The sequence below is a fragment of the Mustela nigripes genome, chromosome 3 (genome assembly GCF_022355385.1).
Source record: "Mustela nigripes isolate SB6536 chromosome 3, MUSNIG.SB6536, whole genome shotgun sequence".
Classification (NCBI taxonomy): domain Eukaryota; kingdom Metazoa; phylum Chordata; class Mammalia; order Carnivora; family Mustelidae; genus Mustela; species Mustela nigripes.
The window spans coordinates 76,367,498-76,383,620 of NC_081559.1; the positions used below are offsets into that span (position 1 = coordinate 76,367,498).

Genomic DNA, 16,123 nt, shown 5'->3' on the forward strand with positions numbered 1-16,123 from the left:
ATCAATTTCTTTTCCTGGAGCAAATGTGTGAAATCTAACCTCCAAATAGGCAGAAAAATTTTACCAATGATTGAAAATCACAACTGATAAGATGATTTAACAGTTCTTTGGACCTCATGTAAGCTGGTTCTGTGGTAGGATAAAATGTTTTATAAGAGAAACTAAGTTTATAAAAATCAAGAATACTAATGAAAAACAGACTTCTGAGGTTTTAAATGATCTGATTTTTCTGTTCTTTTGCTGTGTTTGGAAATGGCAGCAGAAATGATGAAATATAAGCATAATAGTAGTTTAGAAGATTTCTAACCCCTCTCACAAGACAATTACTGGTCGAGAGTTCTTAATAAACCAACATGATCCATTTTGTGTTTTCCTTGCCATCTCCTTCACTATTTCCACATAGACTACTTTGTACCTGATTCTCACCTAAAATGAACAATTTTGTAGGGGGCTCTGAGACATAAAAACCTATATGGTAATGAGGTTGTGTCTCTACTTCTATCAATTAAAAGTGGAAAGCTAGAAATAATATTGAAAGAACAATACAGCTGTGTGAATCTTGGCACAACAGGATGAAACTATTTCTGTTTGCTTCTTTTCCCCATGTCCCTTTCCAGTGCATATAAATTCATTGCTCTGGTGGTTTTAATTTGGGCACCAGTTTTGACTAAATCTAAGAGCTCAAAGAAAAACACAGCTGAAACCACTGCCTAGTGGCTTAACTCACAGCCCCAAATGATAGGCCTCCAACAGAGCCCAGCAGGCTTTCAGCAAAAAGGCTGCTGACTAGAGCTCATTTTGAAAAGTAGAGAGTTTGATAATAAGTCAGGAAAAGAGGATTCACTATAGCTGTCTTAGATTTTGCACTGTTCTACTAAAAAGAAACAGTGAGTGTCCTCGTTCTCTACTCTATGTAAGAAATACATGATAGATTTCTCTGGCACTTTAGACCGACTGATTCTATGCTAATAGAATGCTAAAACCACAAGGTAATGACACATACAAAATGAAGACCTGAGTTGTGCATGGCAATTTTTTTCACTCGCAAATGATTTATCTTATTCAGTCCTGAAGACTCATGGGTCAGTGACTGTTTTTGAACTAGTGGACCTAAAGCCATCCATAGAATTTCTGTCTTTAACTCTGTCTTTCTCTGTAAGGCACAGGCACAAATGATCTCCTCAACAGTTGTGATCTAAGAGTCTTTGGAAAGAAAGATGTTCTACCTTCAAATATGTTAGATACCAAAATAGAGAATCTGCTAAAAGGTGATCATTTAGATTTCACTGCTGTTTTCAGATATTTGATGGTAAATTCCTTCTGAGACTGTCAAAGATAGCACCAATGTCCTTGTGATTAAATCTCTAGGGCACTTCAAAAAGAAAGCTATAAATGGCTTTCCTCCATTGCTACTCCTCTACAGAACAGAATTTTTTTCCCCACAAATTAGTGCTAGGAAAAATTTAAAAGAAAAGTTGATTGCAAATACACTAAAGATCTAGGACAGTACCCCAGTTTTCTGCCAAAGCAGGTAACACCACTTATTAGACAAGGAGTGTAACATGTAACTGTTAAGATATGCTGAGCAAGTCTTCAATTTTATTGCTCTACTCCCACACAATCACCAAAATCTCTGGATTCTCTCTCTGTTCTCCTGCAGTGGCCCTCTGCCCGTGGCCAAATAGGACTTGTCAGCCTTTCACTCTGAAATGTCTCTGATCTCTGTAGGTTGCTCTGCAGGTCTTGATGCATTCTGGAATTTATCTTGCTTTTCTAGTTCTAATAAATGGTATCACTGACATGCTGCGAACTAGTACATACTACCCCAAGCAAAACCTCAAAGTTTAATATTAAAGCAGGTATTTTTGTTGTTGTTGTTGTTCTGTTTATTTTCCTAGCTCTGTGATTATCCCTTATAATTTATATTGTCTCTTAGTAAACATCCTCTAACAGCCCAGACTCTCAATGGCTGTGTCCCTGGTCTTAATGTTTAGTTTTATGAAAGTTGGTTTTTACCACCTACTTATATGACCCTGCCAGCTTGTACTGTAATCTGAAACCCCAATTCTGGTCTTTAGGGCTGAATTGCCTCTCAGAACTCTATCTACTGACATTGTTCAAGTTTAGTCTTGAACAAAAACGCTGCCTCTACTACCCACTTCACACTCTGTAACCTTCTGCTTGTCCACATGTTAACTCATAATAGCACCCTCACTGCTTCTCTGATCAGTGACAGACTCTGGTAATAGGTCATGGATTGATCACACAGCCTTGCTTAATTATCTTATTCTAGGCCCTTGACAAAATAAATACAAATTTTACCTTATTTAATCATACCTGTTCACTTGCCATTCATAAATCAGTACCTGTATTTTTCTAATAAAGTGAAACATAAAACAAATGCAAAGCTCAGAGGTAATTTCAAAGAAAAATATTTTAATGTAGAAGGTTTTTTTCCACATCATTTATCAATTTGGGTATGCTTTGCATACATTTCCTAGAGTGTGAGTCCCAGAACACACCTGACTGCAGTTTCAACCAGATTGTATTATAGCAGTCAAATATTTTCCCTTGACTAACTTTAAAAAGGAGAGAATCAAAAACATTCTCTCTGAATGTTCAGAGAAGCTTCCCATAGAGAAGGAAGTACATTCTGACTTTAAACAAAAACAAAAACCACAGCTAAGCCTTTCATAATCCAGCAACACACATGGGTTGGATGTGAAAATAAGCTATCTTTATCTGAATACTTTGAATTTTACTGATGAACTTGATGGGAAAAGATGCAGCATTCACTTCAATACTATCTCAACAGGATAGAAAAAAAAAATGGGGGAAAAACATGTGCATGAATGAGACTTATTCTGCAATTTTCTGTACTCAATTTGTTATTAGTGTTCCTGAGAAATGGGAAAGAATAATTTAGAAGTTGGCCAGTGTGTAAAGTCTATGCAATTGTAGTCTTTACACTCTTGTTAATAGATTAGTAGAAGAGGTAAAAAATCAACTTTTTGGAACATTTACTATGGCAGCTGGAATACTGTGGTTTAACGAGGGAATTTTTCAGTACAGAACTACCCAGGGAAAAGTGGTAAGGTTCATAAGAGCTGGTCCTGGTTTTTCTTGGTAACTAAATATCATTACCACACGACCTGCAGTATTTCCATTGATGAACATCTTTAAAAATTAAAAAAAAAATTAGTTAAGACATTATTACTTTGTCTTCATGGCTTGTAAACTTATATGACCTCTGTTTTTCAGTTCAAACTTTGCTGTGAAGGCATATAAAATTCCTACAGATACATTAGATGAGTCTCACTGCCTCAGAAAACAAATAGAAAAAAATTTTTAATAAAAAATTTGACTAGCATATAGGAGTGAATGTTGACAAAAAAAATGACCTCTTCATATCTATTCCCACTCTTCAAATATATTCAAGCCATGCATTTTTGGATATAAGATGCATATAAAATAAGTCAGGTTTAGTGAAGACAGATGGTTAATATTTGTTTGTTTAAAGTTTTTTTTTATTTATTCATTTGACAAACAGAGATCACAATTAGGCAGAGAGGCAGGCAGAGAGAGAGGAAGGGAAGCAGGCTCCCCGACGAGCAGAGAGCCCGACTCAGGGCTCCATCCCGGGCCCCAAGATCATAACTCAAGCCAAAGGCAGAGGCCTTAACCCACTGAGCCACCCAGGTGTCCCTGGATGGTTAATATTTTATAAAACTTTAAAAACTGTGATAATACAATGCTTTATACTCTATTATATTTTTATTATATTTTTTAAAAATTATAAAGCATCAATTATAGATTGATGATTTTAATGATAAATTTGGTAGAAAAAGATTAAGTGACACTAACACAAATTTTAGCAAAATATATAAAAACTTTACTTCGTCTTCTTTTTATTTATTTGTGTTTTTTTTTTTTTGGTGCAGGGTAGTCCAGTAAAATAGTATGATCTCTCTTCCAGGATTTATTTTAAGGGATGGCTTTGAATAATTATAGTTTAATTATAATATGCTTATTATTTTATAATAAATAATTAATATAATTAATTAATTTATACAGGTGTCAATGACCTCTGCTCCTACAATCACTGCCTTTAGAAGGATCTGTCTATAAAAGCACTGTCTTAGATTGCTTAATATGGGGTAGAGGCAATATTTTTTTCAGTTATTAATAAAAGTTATGGAAAGTGCTATAAGTTAATGGATAGAACACTTAATTACACATATCACAAAACACCTAACTGATAGGAAATTAAGAATCTTGGATCAATATTTACCCAGGTTTTTGTTAATGTAACATAAGCATTCAATTTATCATAGAAATAAACCTACACAGCAGAAAACTTGGTGGTGTCATAGTGTGGTGACCAACTAGAATATGGGGGTTATACACAAAATTTTTCTAGATTTTAAAATTCTTTTCACTTGACTTTATAGCCATTTTCCTAAGTAGAGAAATATGTACTAGTTAGATCATCAAGTGACAATCTTAAGTATCCCTACAAGGAGATGATCCAATAGAAACCTCAATGTGGACGGCAAAGAGACATTTAAAAGATGCCATTCCAATGTTCATTCCTGAACCTTCCTTTGGTAAAGACAGTAGGGATGAGAGAATCTGATTTTTCTTAATCTATTATTCCAACAAAGTCACAGGCAACTAACAACTTAAAGCACAGTTTTTATGGCAACTGCGACAAAGAAGAAAACCTATGGAAAATGAATTTATCACATTGCAGTTAAATGATGGAGGGTACACACTGGATCAAGAGGGTGCCACTGACCACAAAAGAAATTCAAAACTGATATTTATAATAAAATTCTGCAGATGCTTTAGCTGGCCAGAGCTCTCGTTCCATGCCAAATTGGTGAGATAAAGTAAGAATCAGTGAAAACAAACCTACAGTCTTAGCCACAAAAAGAAAAGGATATTGGGAAATCTCAATTTCCTTCCTCCTGTTTGAGCAGGCATATTTGGCTCTAACTCTTCTGTTAATAGTTATGTTTAGACAATGCCAAAGGAATGCCTTGATAAATAAAATAATCTAGCTAGGGGTGTGTGTGTGTAAGAGTGAGACTTGGCATCACACACAATAGGATTGAATTTCACAAAACCACCATTATTGTGTGTGAATTCTATTGAACTGGACGATGACTGGCCCCACTACTTTCCTATGACACTCTCATATGAATAAAACAAATGTGAGATCATTGCAACAACACAGCAGAATTTGCTTCGCTGCTTCAACCTAAAATTTTGTAAACTGGTTAATATGAAATTATTACATTTTAGGATTAGTTATTTCTGCTTTTGTATTTTGGTGTGAAATAACTGAAATCACAAAATATGAAGTTTTCTTTTGTGCTAGTATTTTCAGTAAAATCAAATGATCATATAATCATATAACAAACACATATGATTCTAATTTGTTGTCAGGTGACTAAAATAGTCTAAATTTTTGTCAGCTAATTAGAACAAGCCTCAAATGAGTGAAGTGGGAAAAAACCATATGTTTGAATTCTAAACAAAATGTAATTTATGTTTCTTTTTTTGATACTCCTCCAAAATTCAGAGTAGAGGAAATATAAGCTATTTTGGAGTCATACGAAACAGACTTGTAATGTAAAACAAAATTCTGTGTTTTTTTAAAAAGGACTTTTACCTGGCTAACCTAATCTGTTCAAGACAAATATTAATAAGAAAAATGAACCAAGAAGAATAAAAACCTTTTTCATTGACTTATACAACAAATGAAGTCTACACAGTTGCCTTGGAAAGACACTGTTTTAGTGTGTGTTTTAGTCATACAGCAGGAAAGCACAAGGCTGAATGACTAGATACCATTTTGTCCTTAAAGCAATAGGTTCTGAGTCATGGGCTGAATTCTGAAAACTCCCAGGGAATAAACAAAATATTAAGAAACACCACTGGTCGGAGTGCCTGAGTGGTACATTAGGTTATGCCTCTGACTCTTGGTCTCAGCTCAGGTTGTGACCTCAGGGTCTGAGATGGAGCCCATCGTAATCTCCAGCTCAGGGTGGAGTTTTCTTGAGCTTCTCTCTCCCTCTACTTCTGTCCCTTCCCTCTGTATTCTCTAAAAGAAATAAACAGACTTAAAAAAAAAAAAAAAAAGAAAAAGAAAGAAAAAGAAAAGAAAAGGAAAGAAACACCACTGGCATTTAACAATCCAATGGATCATAATACATGCATTGTTGAAATGGATCATATTTGACATTTACTTAAAAGATGATAGCAAAAGATTCTGCATTGATAGAATTGCTCAACTTAGTATAGTCACAGCTATCTGATAATCACCCAGATACTTCCAGTGATTCTACCAAACAATTGTGATTGCTGTCCGCAGCCAATAATTTGTTTGCCTACCCCTATAAAGGGAGGGTAAATTTATTAGGAGGTTTCATAACTTCTAAAAATCTAGTACTCAAAACATTAAATTAGAATGAATAATCACTATTATTCATTCTAGCTGCTTATCTATCCATACCCATATCCATACACTATTCATTCTAGCTGCTTATCTATTTTTTATTTTTTAGATTTATTTAATTAATTTATTTGCTGTTTGTCTATTTTGGTCGTCTCTTGCTATATGAAACACCACTGTGACCTTACATAGAAATTTTACTACATATATGTGTTTCTATATATCCACATGATACACATAGTTTTTCATTATGAAAGTAACGCAGGTTCACTAGAATAAGAATCAGTGCAGATAGAGACACAGAACGAGTTACTGAATCATCGAGAGGTACCACAGTTACAATACTGACTATATCCTATGAATATACAGGCATTTCCCTATCGCCTCTCTCCAGATAGTTTATCTATACTTCATGAAATAAAAATTACATATGTATAGTTTTGAAATCCTTTCAATCTACACAGTATATGTTTTCATGTCAGTAAATGCAGATCTATATCACTGTCAGGCGGTTATTCTTTGATGAACTCATTCAGTTTTCGGACCACGGACTCAGTCTCTAGGCTTTGGCACTCACCTAAGAGGCAGGAAAGGGTAACTGGGCCAGTAAGTCAAGAGGCGGGGAGACCCACCCCTCCACACACACCATGGCGGCTAAAGTGGGGGAGGCAGCGGGAGGCAGGCTCTGGAGCCGGCGCACCCACACAAGTCAGCAGCGGCGGTGCTTTTCCCCAGTACCCCACTCTCTTCACCCTTACCCGCCGTGCCCACGCCCATTTTGGCTCCAGGAGATGGACAGGACAAGTTTGAAACTGAAGTAATCACAACGGATAGCTCGCTTCCGGGTGGCCTCCCCACACACGCGCGGACAATTTTGAACGGGAGGCATTCTTCCTGATTCAGTATAGAGATCGGCGGCAAAAGAGCTTAGTGGAAAAACTGGCATTTTCACCTTCTGGTGGATCTGCGCGAAGGACAAGGTCTGCTTACCTTGGAAAAGCGCGGGCTCTTCTCTGTGGCCCTGCAGGCGTCGAGAGCGCCGCGTGCGCCGCGTCAGCTGACGGTAGAGGCCGGCACACCGCGGCAGGCTTGTTGCCCGCGTGCTCCCACACTCCAGGCTCACTGGGGAAGACGCAAACACCTGTCCATCCGAGCGGGAGGCCCTCCATAGGCGACCCGACCCAGAACCAATTCTCCCCGAAGGGATTCCTGAAGCCGCTCACCGGAACACAGTGGGTCTCCACCGTTTCTGTGCCACAGAAAACACAGCGAAGATGGAGGGTGAAGCCCTTCATTCCTCACAAACTACTAACCACACCCCAGACCCCACCGGGCGGGCTGGGGTGCGTCGGAGCATGCGCAGCTGGTGCAATGCGCCAGGAAGTACCTCCCGGGAACCCATTGGGCCTGGGCCTGTGAGGAGGCTGAGGAAGCGAACAGATCGGTATTAATAGTCCATTGCCAGAGGTTGCAGGCTGGAAAACGACTTGTCCAACGTCAGCCCGGGCCCTGCCGGTTCCCCGAGCTCACACAGGTCAGCGGCTCAGCATGGGAGTGTCAGCCAGGCTCTACGTCCGTATGCTCAACAGGCATCACTGCGTGTCCCCCACCCCCCCAGTAACACCCCCCCCCTTCCCCAAACACACACTCACACAGCTACGGAGACACGGACCTGGAGAGGTTCATGTGCGTCCCTGCCTGGGCCGACCCTGGACAGGTTCGAAGCACGGTGGAAATCATCCCGAAGAAATTCAGTTTAATGGCTGGAATGTGTGGGTGGTGGCGCTGGAGCGAACCAAGGCGCCGCTCTGGTCCATGCTCATGCTGAACCTGGAGTGCAGACACATCTTCCAGGTTGTAGGGAGGCAGGTACTGCCGACCCGTTCCAGAAAGCTGCCCCCAGACCTGTGCATACTCCCGTGCAATGCGAAGCTAGAAGACGGCCAGAGAGTTGTTTCTGAAATGTTCTGCGGGAAGCCTGCAGTGGCCGCTCCAGGGGATTTGACTGACCTGCTGACTCTCAAGCCCTCCGGCTGCATTGTGGAGCGAAGACACACCTGTGCAGGACATCTGGGTTCTTCTGGTTGGAGGCCCTCCAAGATCCCACCCAGATAAGAGCTGTAGACAAGAGCCCATGTTGAGGCATGTTTCTTTGGATGTGAATTTATTGCCAAAATTCCTACGCGGTGCAAAGTCTAGGACTTTTTTCTTAAACTTGACCAAATTTATTGCCACTGAGCACAGCTCAATATCCTGCCTTCAGTATTAAATATGCCACTCAGTGGAATAAAATGTTTACCTTCCCACTGAAGCGAACATTAGGATAAAGTGCAAGAAGGTTAAACGCAGCCTTCTGTAGGAAAACCAGGTTAGTGTTCCGACTTCTCTCCTATGTTCCCTGAGATTAGCAGCTACCATTGTGACAGCCAGCACCAGACTGCCTCCTCACAGGGACTGGAGGGCCAGTCAGCCCTGCCCAGCGTAGGGCAGGGTTTCTTACAGTTGCTGGCTGGAGTAACGGCAAAGCCTGTGAACATTTTAAAAGGTAGCAGACTAAGTTTCTACATGTCTGGATGTTTCAGGAGAGTTGAAGTCAGATGGCTTTGGCAATATAAGATAACTTTGTGGTTTGCAAGTTTGAACGATCACCCCCTTCCCCTGTCAGGGGTCCCAAATGGAAATCCACATTGACCACTTCCAGGAGTTGCGATGCTGCAGTAGTCCTTGGGACCTGGCAGTCAGGGATTGCACAACATCTGGCTGCAGTTTGGTTGGAGAAGAGAGTCTCCAAGTCCTATTTCTTTCCTTTTTTAAGTAGGCTCCATGCCCAGGGTGAAGCCCAACTTGGGGCTTGAGCTCATGACCCTGAGATCAAGACCTGAGCTGAGATCAAGAGTGGGACAATTAACTGACTGAGCCACACAGGTTCCCCTTCAAGTCCTATTTTTTGAAATGTAGAGAAATCCAGCCTCTGCAGTACAGATAAGAGAGAGAGAGAGATGTTTTAAGGAAGTCAACTAAACATTTAAATGTTAAAAAAAAATGTCAAAAATAAAAAATTTAAAAAAAATATCAAGATCCATGTAGAGTATGAAAGAAACTCAGCCTAGAGGTCCTCCACCCATCGAAGGGCAATACATGAGTACCTCTTACTCCTCTCTCCTCCTCCTCACATTTCCTTTTTATAGAGATAGCCTACACATTTCCCTAGGTTTGTTATAAGAAATATTTCTGACAAAGTAACATTCTTTTCAGGGGCATATGGAAAAGAGGGTGCTGCCACTGTCAGAGTCAGAGTGATAGGACAGAATGGAAAAGGAGCTTTGTTTAGCTTAGTGCCCAGCTTGGGAAAATTTGACAAGCTACAGTGAGCAGACTGGCAGCAAAATTCACAAAGGAGGTTGTTTATGCCTTAAAACTGTGAGGTTGATGACACCAACAGTTGATTCAAGAGCCATTTCCCTGATTTCCTTTCTGGATTACTGGAAGGAGGGCAATTTGGAATTTCAAGAGATATGCCTTTTTTTTTTAATGCTTTTTTAAAAAACTTAAGGAAAAGATTATCTCAAAAGAAAACCATCTTCTTCTGCCCCCTTTCCCTAAGCCACAGAGATTAAACAAACATAAGGCAGGGCACCTGGGTAGCCAAGCATCTGCCTTTGACTCAGGTCATGATCCTGTGGTCCTGGGATCAAGCCACACACAGGGCTCCTTGCTTAGCGGGAAGTCTGCTTCTCCCTCTCCCTCTGCCTGCCACTCCCACTGTTTGTGCTCTCTGCCTCTCTGTCAAATAAATAAAGTCTTTAAAAAAAGGAGATTATTTAATTATTTTTATCAAATTGCCAAAAATGTTAATATGCATATTATAAAGAAGAAATCATCTTTCTAATGAAATATTTCTACTTCTTTTGCAGAAATAGATGACAAGAAGGTGACCAACACCCAAGCCGAAGTAAGTTTTCTTATATTTTGTATAAATAGGTATTCAAATCAATTAGAAACATAATTAGGTAGGCTTAATGTTTTATAAAATACATCAGTACAACTGATATAAAAACTACTTTGCTTTTCCTGACTGAAGAAACAGTAAAATGAGGTTATTAATTCTCTGCCTCTGTGCTACTTTTGTTCTCGACCTATGAAATGCCAACCCCTGAAAAACCTTGTAAAATAAACCTTTGCTTTACGTGACAAGATAATAGTATTGATATTTTTAATTTAGTGACTAGTTGTTTATGACCAACTACAGGCTAGGGCCTGCCAATGTTGGAGTCCTAGAGCAAGAAAATGGGGGAGCAGGCCCTCTGAAAGTGTCTTCTGGTATGTGAAGCCAAGAGAAGACCTTGAGGCTAGAGGTTAACATACACATGGGGGAGTTCAGATGGAAAATAGGAACCAGGGGAAGCTTGCGGAGCTGATAATATAAAATATATTAGATAAAAGGAAGTGAGTAAATTATGCTCAAAAATAGAACAACTATTGACCAGTCTGCAGACGTATGAGTCAATTCTGTGGCTGTATTAGTTAGGCATAGAGCAATACCCGGAGGAAAATGTAGAAAGAACAAAATACCGAATAGTATCTCTTGAGATTTTCTAAAAATTTAATGAGATTGTGTATGTGAAAATGCCTTGACAACTGAACTCTTACATACATATAAAGCAGTTTTTATTGCTTGATAAGTTTTACTACGTGGTACTAAACAAACTTTTCTGTAGGATTAATTTTCTACTTGATCTTTGAGTGTGTATATAGAAATAAACATGTGAGAAATCCAAAAAGTTATTACTTTTTGAAATCAACCAGATGAGACTGAATACAGTAAAGGGATGTTCCACACGTTGAACATTAACATAGTGTCACTCTGTCTATACCTGTGCATAATGAACTGGTGGTACTGAAACATTCTGTCTTGGAGAAATTTGCTTGTACTATTTGTTTGGCTGATATAGATTAAACAACTATTGGTTGATTTTTTTTTTTTTTTTTTTTTTTTACTTTTTAATGTATTGTTTTTGCATTAAGCAAGTGTATCTGGATGATACTTTCAAGGGCAAATAACCTTTAGTGTGTATAAGGGAAGATAACTTAAATTCTATGTACTGTCAATGAAGCAGTTTCTAGTTTTTCCTAGAATAATTCCCAAAAAAGTCTTGTAAATATTTATTCCTGACCTTTTTAAAGCAAAAATGATCCAGACATGAAAGCTCATTGATTAAGACCACTGCCTTTACACATTGAAATATAAATCAATACACTATGAAAAAGGAAACTTTGACATAATCTGATTGGGATGTAGACCACATATATGTATTTTATCATAATAAATACTATTATTTTTATATTCATATATATATGATTAGTTTGTGGTTTTAACCATGACATGTGTTTTTTGTTCCAATTTTTGTAATTTTATTCTCTCATCAATCATTCAGCCCTGATCTAGTGTATGTAGGTGAGAGTATTACACACCAGTTTTGTTAGGAAAAGACTTATTTATCTGTTGAAAATAGAAGAGAATATTATCTCAACATTGTAATTCCAAGTAAATGTAGATGTTAACTTGAACGTATCAATTCCAGAAGTTTATAATTGATATTACATACCAAAGCTCTCATTATCTAACCAGAACCACTCAAAACTCCTATGAGCAGGTATAGCTATCCCATGGACATAGCTTTTGGAGTATACATTGTTCTGGAGTTGTGTGTGTTTTTTTTTTTTTTTTTTTCTCAAAAGAGATTGGTGTCTCTTTTTTTCTTTCTTTTAAAAATAAATGAATAATACTAGGTGACAAAAAAGAGTAATTTTAAGACTGCGATGAAGATTTTTATGATAAAATCACTTTATATATCTCTTAAAACTGTGCTGTCAGCGAACATGTCTGTAATTTCTCATTGGTTTGAGTTATATATCATAATAGGGGGAATCAGAAAGCTATTTGAAATATGGCACAGTGTTTATTTCCCTCACAGGGCTAATTTTTATTCAAATAATTCTTTTCCTCTTTGCTCTTTGTCCACAGTCACAAAATGCATCCCCAAAGCAAAGGAAGCAGAGCGTGTACACACCACCAGCCATGAAAGGTACTGTTCAGGTACTGTTTCGGGTTGCTGTGAGTGTTAAATTCATGGCTGGCAGTCTGCCTGTTTTCTTGACCAAGTGCTTGATTATAAGCTGGATCTAGTCTAAGCTCTACAACTTAATAATGAGACTTTTGATAAGATATTTTATCCACTTATAACTTAAGTTTCATCAAGAGTAAAATGGGTAGCTAAAGAAGGAATAAGTAGAGATGTCTCAGAATTTCAGTCTGGAAATTTTCATTTTCCAAGATAATGACAAAGATTTTTCTTTTACTCTTCCTCACATATTTTCTTGAAGGGGTCTTTGCAGAATCCCTAATTACTCTTGTCCATGGTGCCAGACCATTACTATTTTTTTTCTTAGTGAAGTAGAATAACTTGAATTGGGGGCAAATTTAATGTAAAGTGTTGCCTCCTTGCCTTGTGTCAAGTGTAGCTCTAAGAAACCCAATCAGCCAGCTACTTAGCTGTTTATATAACAGCTATTCAAATAACAACTAAAACTGCCAGCTCAGATCTTGGCACTTTCCCAGATTTCTCCCCCAAAACTAGAACTGCTAAAAGAATATCTAAGTATGTTAGAACTTTGACTGACACCAGATCCAGGAAAAGCCTCTTTTCTTTCTCACACAAAAATGTTCCTGACATGAGGCAGAGTGTGCTCGGTCCAGCAGCTCCTGTTCCAGTCTGTCGCTTGGGCTGTTGGCCCGGTGGCTCATCAAGCTCAGTTTCAACCACAAGAGAGGCCAGATGAGCAGTTTCCTCTGGAGTCTGGAGAGATGTCTACATCGGGAGTGAAATTTTCCACTCTGTGTTCTCTCTAGATGTGAGGCTTTTTCCAGGGAGGTAGAATATAAATGGACACATTAATAACTGCTTTCGGTAAACTTCCTTCCTGTGTAGCTATAAAATACCATGTTTGTTTGTTTGTAAGACTGCAGTAAATAATACGGTTATCAGTATTGCACTTTGTTCTAGGGTAATTATTGAGAGTATCAGGCTTCCCTCTCCAAAGATAAATATCATTATTTGAAGATATATTTCCTATTGCAAGCCATCTTGTATTTTTAAGACACAACAGTTTTGGCATGAATGGGAAAGAGTAAAAGATATATGTTCACTATTTAATGATTTCCTCTGTTCTATTTTAGGATGGCTTAACTAAATAAAGTAATACTGTTCTCCTGTCCTCAGAGGATAATAATATTATTTTTAAAGGAAATTCTTAAAATGAAAGCCCCAAGGGCTTTCATTATATTTAGCTCTCAAATATCATAAGAATGTGGGATCCTAACATTTAGGGAAGTTAGTCATATTGCATATTTTAACATGTGACTTTACTTTACTACTGTCTGTCCCTCCAAGATGGCCATTCAGTGACAGTCATTTTGGTCATGAGTTAAAGGCTTGGGAAAGCACAGTAATTCTTTCAAGAGGCTACCAGGGTGTTATTACAAGCCACTTAGGCCCTCATTTATAACTAGTAAATACCTGGATAAATCTCCTGCTTCTGATATATTAAAAAAAAAAAAAAAAGGTGGGAAGAGAAAGAAAAAGCCAAATCCACATGTTTTATTCAGTCTACCTGTCCCCAAGAGCTAGAAATGAATATTTCAAGACAAAATTAAGCTATGGTAACATATGGTGCATTGTGAGCACATTAAGAAGCTTCAATCATAAGAAAGATGAATTAGCATAGGAAATGTTATTGAGATGCTAAATACAATAATACAATTGCTCTGAAATGTGTAATTCTTCAAATTGCAGTGGAACATCATTATACATTATTGAGTATAAAAAAAAAAAGTTTGCTGGGAGAGCAAAGCCTCAGCAGTAGTGATTAACTAGTTCTAAAAAAATTACTCTGACAAAAAGGCCAACTAGGACTTCATGAAAGACCTAGCAAATAACTGGTTAGTAGAACAAAGCAAAATACAACAAAACAAACAAAACAAAAACAAACTGGCCAAATTCCTTCCTTCTCCCTTCGTTTGCTCAATTGTGAGGAATTACCAGGTACAGAGACCAAAGTGGCAGGAAGGGAGAGATGCTACATACCACCTATTTCTATTTCAATTAATGCATGGACAGATTAGTCTCCTATCTCCTAAGTGCATTTAATTTTTCTCTTTCAGTAACAGTGGTACTTATGTCTCCACCAGGTTTCAGGAAACAGAGACATGTCCAGATCTAATTATCCAAATGCTTCTGTTTTTCTAGTTTTAATTTTTCCCATTCCCCTTCCCTCTCATCAAAGAGGAAAATATGATTTGGTAAATTAATTACCATCCAGAATGGTGGATCATTTGGGCTGAGGTCTTAAGAGATCATCTCAAGGACCACGGGAATCATTGGGTGGTTGCCTTTTAGGGCCTGGTACTTGGATCAATTAGTTTGTGGCCAAGGTGGCAGCACCATCTGATACAAATATGGCAATGTAAAAAGAAGAATCTTTATATGGCTCTCTTCCTTCAGAGGTGTTTCATGGTTTGTCCAGCACATTTATTCTTAGAATGTAATAACAGATTTAGTACTTGGTCTGGCTGTCTTTCTATTCATAACATTATAGGTATTCAGTGTGTTCAAGGAGCTTAAATGTTAACTAGTCAAGTGATGACTGAATTTTTTCCACTGCATCTAAACTCAGGGTATTACTCTGGCTATGTCCTCTTGAGGATTCCAGTATTAGGCCTAAGGTAGAGACAGATAATCAAAAGTTCCAAGTGATTCTGCTGCAGCAAGTCCAAAGATTGACCAGACTCAAATATCCAATCACCTACCTAACATGTCTCATGGAGATCAAAGAGATAATGAGATCAAAATTAATATGTTCACGACTGACTTTTGAATCTTCTCAGCATCAAATCAGTTTGTCTTGCACTGTTTCCCTTCTCAGCAAGTGGAATATCCATCTGCTTAGCTGAATATTGCTGAGTTCTGAGAGCTTCCAGGGGTCCTCCCTCTCCTTCACTCTCTTCAATAGTAGAAAACTAGCTCTTATAGGTTTCCCCCATTGGTATCTCTTATCTCTCCCATCCTCTCTCTTCTCCCATCTTCTGTCTTCTCTTATCTCTGATATCACAAGCATATTTCAAATCACAATCATCTCTTTGCCAGGATATACAGGCATGTTCTAAATCACTGCAATAAAGCAAATCAAATGAATTTTTGTATTCTCCAGTGCATATAAAAGCTATGCTTACACTATAGTGTAGTCTATTAAGTGCACAATAGAATTATGTCTAAACAAATAATATATAGGCCTTCATTTGAAAATGCTTTATTGCTAAAAATTACTAACCATTGTCTCAGTTTTCAGCAAGCCATAGTCTTTTTCTGGTGGAGGATCTTACCTCCATATTGATGGCTGCTAACTGATCAGGGTGGTGGTTGCCAAAGGCTGGGGTGGCTGTGACAATTTTTTTTTTTTTAAGATTTTTATTTATTTATTTTAGAGAGAGAGCATGCAAGTGAGTATGAGCAGGGAGACTGAGAGGAAGACAGAGGGAGAGGGAGAGAGAACATTTTTAACAGGTTCCCTCCTGAGGATGGAGCCCATCTCAGGGGCTTGATCTCA

The 16,123-nt window shown here is 38.2% G+C and overlaps 2 protein-coding genes across 2 annotated transcripts in view; both read left to right on the forward strand.

Annotated features, from left to right (window-relative positions):
* Positions 1–14,740, forward strand: part of PPP1R1C (protein phosphatase 1 regulatory inhibitor subunit 1C) — a 63,184-nt gene extending 48,444 nt beyond the window's left edge. Inside the window, exons 3-5 of the mRNA XM_059395493.1 lie at positions 10,375–10,412; positions 12,486–12,546; positions 14,682–14,740. Of these exons, the coding sequence (XP_059251476.1) occupies positions 10,375–10,412; positions 12,486–12,546; positions 14,682–14,740 (158 nt within the window). The remainder of the gene's footprint in view (positions 1–10,374; positions 10,413–12,485; positions 12,547–14,681) is intronic.
* LOC132013337 (mitochondrial-processing peptidase subunit alpha-like) lies at positions 7,735–8,575 on the forward strand. Its single transcript, XM_059392989.1, is given in 3 exon segments — positions 7,735–7,904; positions 8,117–8,226; positions 8,229–8,575. Coding segments are annotated over 3 exon segments (627 nt in total).
* Positions 14,741–16,123: the final 1,383 nt, after the last annotated feature.